Source organism: Arachis ipaensis, chromosome B08 (assembly GCF_000816755.2).
Source record: "Arachis ipaensis cultivar K30076 chromosome B08, Araip1.1, whole genome shotgun sequence".
Lineage (NCBI taxonomy): Eukaryota > Viridiplantae > Streptophyta > Magnoliopsida > Fabales > Fabaceae > Arachis > Arachis ipaensis.
Window position 1 is genome coordinate 14262625 of NC_029792.2, and position 3863 is coordinate 14266487.

The 3863-nt window shown below is 29.0% G+C and overlaps 1 protein-coding gene across 2 annotated transcripts in view; it reads left to right on the forward strand.

Moving 5' to 3' along the window:
* Window positions 1–509, forward strand: part of LOC107614197 (trafficking protein particle complex subunit 3) — a 4030-nt gene extending 3521 nt beyond the window's left edge. The window contains exon 5 of one of the 2 annotated variants that reach the window (XM_016316428.2): window positions 238–509. In XM_016316428.2, the coding sequence (XP_016171914.1) occupies window positions 238–360 (123 nt within the window). In that variant the 3' untranslated portion in view covers window positions 361–509. The remainder of the gene's footprint in view (window positions 1–237) is intronic. The other variant, XM_021108953.1, reaches the window with a different exon arrangement.

A 3863-nucleotide genomic window follows, 5' to 3' on the forward strand; every position in this document is an offset into this window, starting at 1 on the left:
TTTCCTATTGAGAAAGTCTAGAGAATCAATACTTTTATTAAAATATGGCCAGCACTTAACCAGCGAAAAAAAAGTGAGTAATCTCACACCATTGAATGAAATCTCACACCATTAAAAATACCAATTATAGCTAATTGATAGCTACAAATCACAAAACTTGCTGACCCCTCGCACTCATCTTTTCTATTTATCAAATGTATTTATGTCCTGTATAAATGATCAAATTTATAATTTCAGGTTTCAATGAAGACTGAGGTGACATGGGTTCGAGATATGCTCCGTGGGGATGAAGTGTATGAGTTGAATGTAAAACTTATCAAGCAAGTTCCAGAAGAGTATCCATACAAAGATGACGAGTAACATTTGAATTTTTTTTAATACAATTTGATTCTTTTGTTATTTCAAGCTTCGTGTTTTTTTTCTTTTGGTGTATGCATGATGAAACTTTATACACATTGTAATAAAGTTTGAAGCATCATAAGACTGTTCTGATTTTACCATCCACAAGTTACACCAATAAATTGCTCTGAGTATCTAAGATCACGAGATAATCTTTTGACTAGATTTACGTTATAATGTGTGTTGGGATTTCAAATACAAAAATGATTATTGAGCAACCGGGACGAACTATCTGATGCTAAAATCTTACATAGTTGCATCCATCACCCGTTCCAACCATCAGTAGAAGTGTGGAACCATGAATCGACAACAAATCCGGTTGGTCCATGTCAAAAACCATCTAGTTCAAGAATCGGTTGACAACTGGAAAACCGGTCGAGAACCATGAATTGACAACAAATCTGGTTGGTCAATATAAAAAAGCATCTAGTTCAAGAATCGGTTGATAAATGGATAACTGGTTGACAGGGGCGAAGCTAGATTAATTTTTAGGCAGAGGCCAAATAAAAATGTACCGTTAACAAAGAATAAAATAAAAAATAAAAATGTACCGTTAACAAAGAATAAAATAAAAAATTTTAAGGGAGGGCAACTAAAATTTATGTATAACTTGTAAGAAAAACTTGATGGTTAGGAAAGGTAATTGCACTCCTGCTGCTGGTTGAGAACATGCGAGTTTGAACAATTCGAACCCAACTGGTTTTTAAGTTAGGACAAAAACATCGTTTTGTATTCCAAAAAAATAAAAAAAATAAACAAAAGAATGATGAAAAGAAAATCCTAAATCATTAAATCATCCATTCTTCTATCCCAGCTGCAGGTTTCATGTTCCATTCCTTCCACCCAACTGCCGCAAGTCCCACTCATTGTCATCTCCTTCCCACCGTCATCATTGGGGCCGGCGCCTTCTGGTAACCATTGAGACTCTTTCTAGTCACTGTCATTGACTCATTGCCTTAGTTCCGGTTGGTCCTCTCTTTGATCTCTTGTTGTGTTGCTCGTTGTTGCTTATTGTTGCTGTCTTATTGTTGAATTTTTCCGCTGTTGAATTTTTCACTTGTTGATCGTTACATTAATACATGAATAAAAAAGCAATGGGCTCAAGAAAATAACAAAAATACTATTGGTACACCAAAATAGTCGGCTCATTCGTCCGTGGCCAGCAGTAGACTTTTAAATGGAATTCAGATTCTAGGAAATACCGTGAGCAACCAAAAATAAAAATCAATCACTACAATATATTTGTGTATAAATATATATAGTTTAATTTATTTTTAATATGTATTTATATTTCAATATATATTTTATACATATCGCTAATTTTAGTAGTTGATTTTAGTGTAAACTTAGCATAATTGAAAAACTAAATATGGTAAAAGCACACAATTTCTATGTCAAGAAATTATATTTTAAGTGTTGGAACTAATAATGTACTTGAGATCAAAATTGGTCACTCGCATGCATACATTTGAGGAATTCAGACCCCAAAAGCAAGGGTAATTAATATTTTCAACGGTGTAGTATTTTTCATTAGTCTTTTTAAGATTCAGAATATATTTATATTTTTATATGTTTATGTATAATTTTATATATTATTTTATTATAAATCAATTATTATAATAGAAATAAGGTAATGTTAGGTAACCAATAACTTTCTTGAACAACATGAACAATCACCAATCAAATCAAAACACATTACACCTTCAAATTACCCACATAAATCTTAATATTAGAATAACTATTCGCACACCTAGTAAAATCAATATCCAATATATCAATTGTTTATATATACAAAGAGTAAAGTATCGTTTTTGTCCCGAACGTTTGGGGTAAGTCCTATTTGTGTCCCTAACGTTTAAATCGTCCTATTTGTATCCTTAACGTTTATAAAAGTGATTCAATGTTATCCTACTATCAATTATACTAACAAATCAGATTATATTTTTCAATTATTCTCACTTAGATGTATTCATTCTCAATTAGGTCTCACTTGAATGTGTTCTATTTTAATATTATACCCACTATTTGCGTTTATATTCAATTATGTCCCTAGAAAAGTGAATTATGTAAATGTTGTAGGAATTGGTTTTAACATTTGATGAGCTATTTTTTGAAGTAGATCATCGATCCTATCCCAGACATTTGTATTCTAACTTCAAGAAGAGATTTTTAAAACTCAAACTAAAGCGCTCATGATGTGTAATTGACAGCAGGATAACATTGAATCAATTTTACAAACGTTAGAGATACAAATAGAATTTATCCCAAACATTGAGAACAAAAACGATACTTTACTCTATATACAAATTACTATTGTTTTAAATTTGCGATATGTAGTTTAGTTTTCTATACGCATAAATTTTTGACATATTTTTAGTCCAAAAATTGCTATGTGTCTATAAAAAATTAATCACTAAATCTATTATTATGTATTTGAATATAAATATATATTATTTAATTAATTTTTAATATATTTTATATAAATAACTGATTTTTATGTAAACCTTATATGACTGTATTAACTTTTATTTGAGTACAAATTTCTCATTCTATTGTTGGTTTTAACAAGACCAATGTAAAAAATGGATAATGTAGGTGAAATAAGTTCCAGTTGTGTTAAAAAGAATAATAAAAATTACTAAAAAAATTGTAAATTTAAAAATTTAAACAATATACATCTAAAATCCATATTAATGTTATGTTTTTGGTATTTATTGATGAATATTCGAAAAGCATTTTTATTTTTATCCACAACCATTGCCGTCTAACTCTAACCTGGGTTTCCCGCCTCGGCCCACTGCCACCACTTGGCCGCTTGAAGATGCAACAAAGCCATCACTTCAATCTGGTAGTCGTCAGTAGTCACTCGTCACCTCACTTTTCGAGATGGACCACCACTTCACTACCCACCACCAATTTCATTGCATTGTGTCTGGCAAGATTTCAAGCTCAGTTACCGCGCCAGTCATGTGCATTGCCAAATTACCTTTGATCTTTGTAATTCAATTTTTTTTATTAAATATATCATAAAATCACTTCTATTCAAAATTTAGATTAATATAAAAAAAATACATAAATAATTATATCTCTAGCATATTTTTTATGTAATAATATTTTTTATTTTATATAATTTGTTCATAGACTTTTTTTTATTTTGTATTATGCTAATATTTATTTTTAGTATTCAACAAAAATTAAATTATAAATCTTTTAGTTATAAAAGATTTTGTTAATATATCATAAAATTATTTATTCTAAAACTTAAGCCGATTATATTTCTAATAAAATAGTAGTTCACTTTCATTGCATTTAGCCATACTTTTAGTTCATATACTTACGGTTTAAAAGTTTATTAAATTATAACTATGCTATTAAAATTAATTATTAGTGTAGATCAATACACATTGAAATATAAAATACACATTAAAAATAAATTGAATTACATATATATTTATATTAAATAT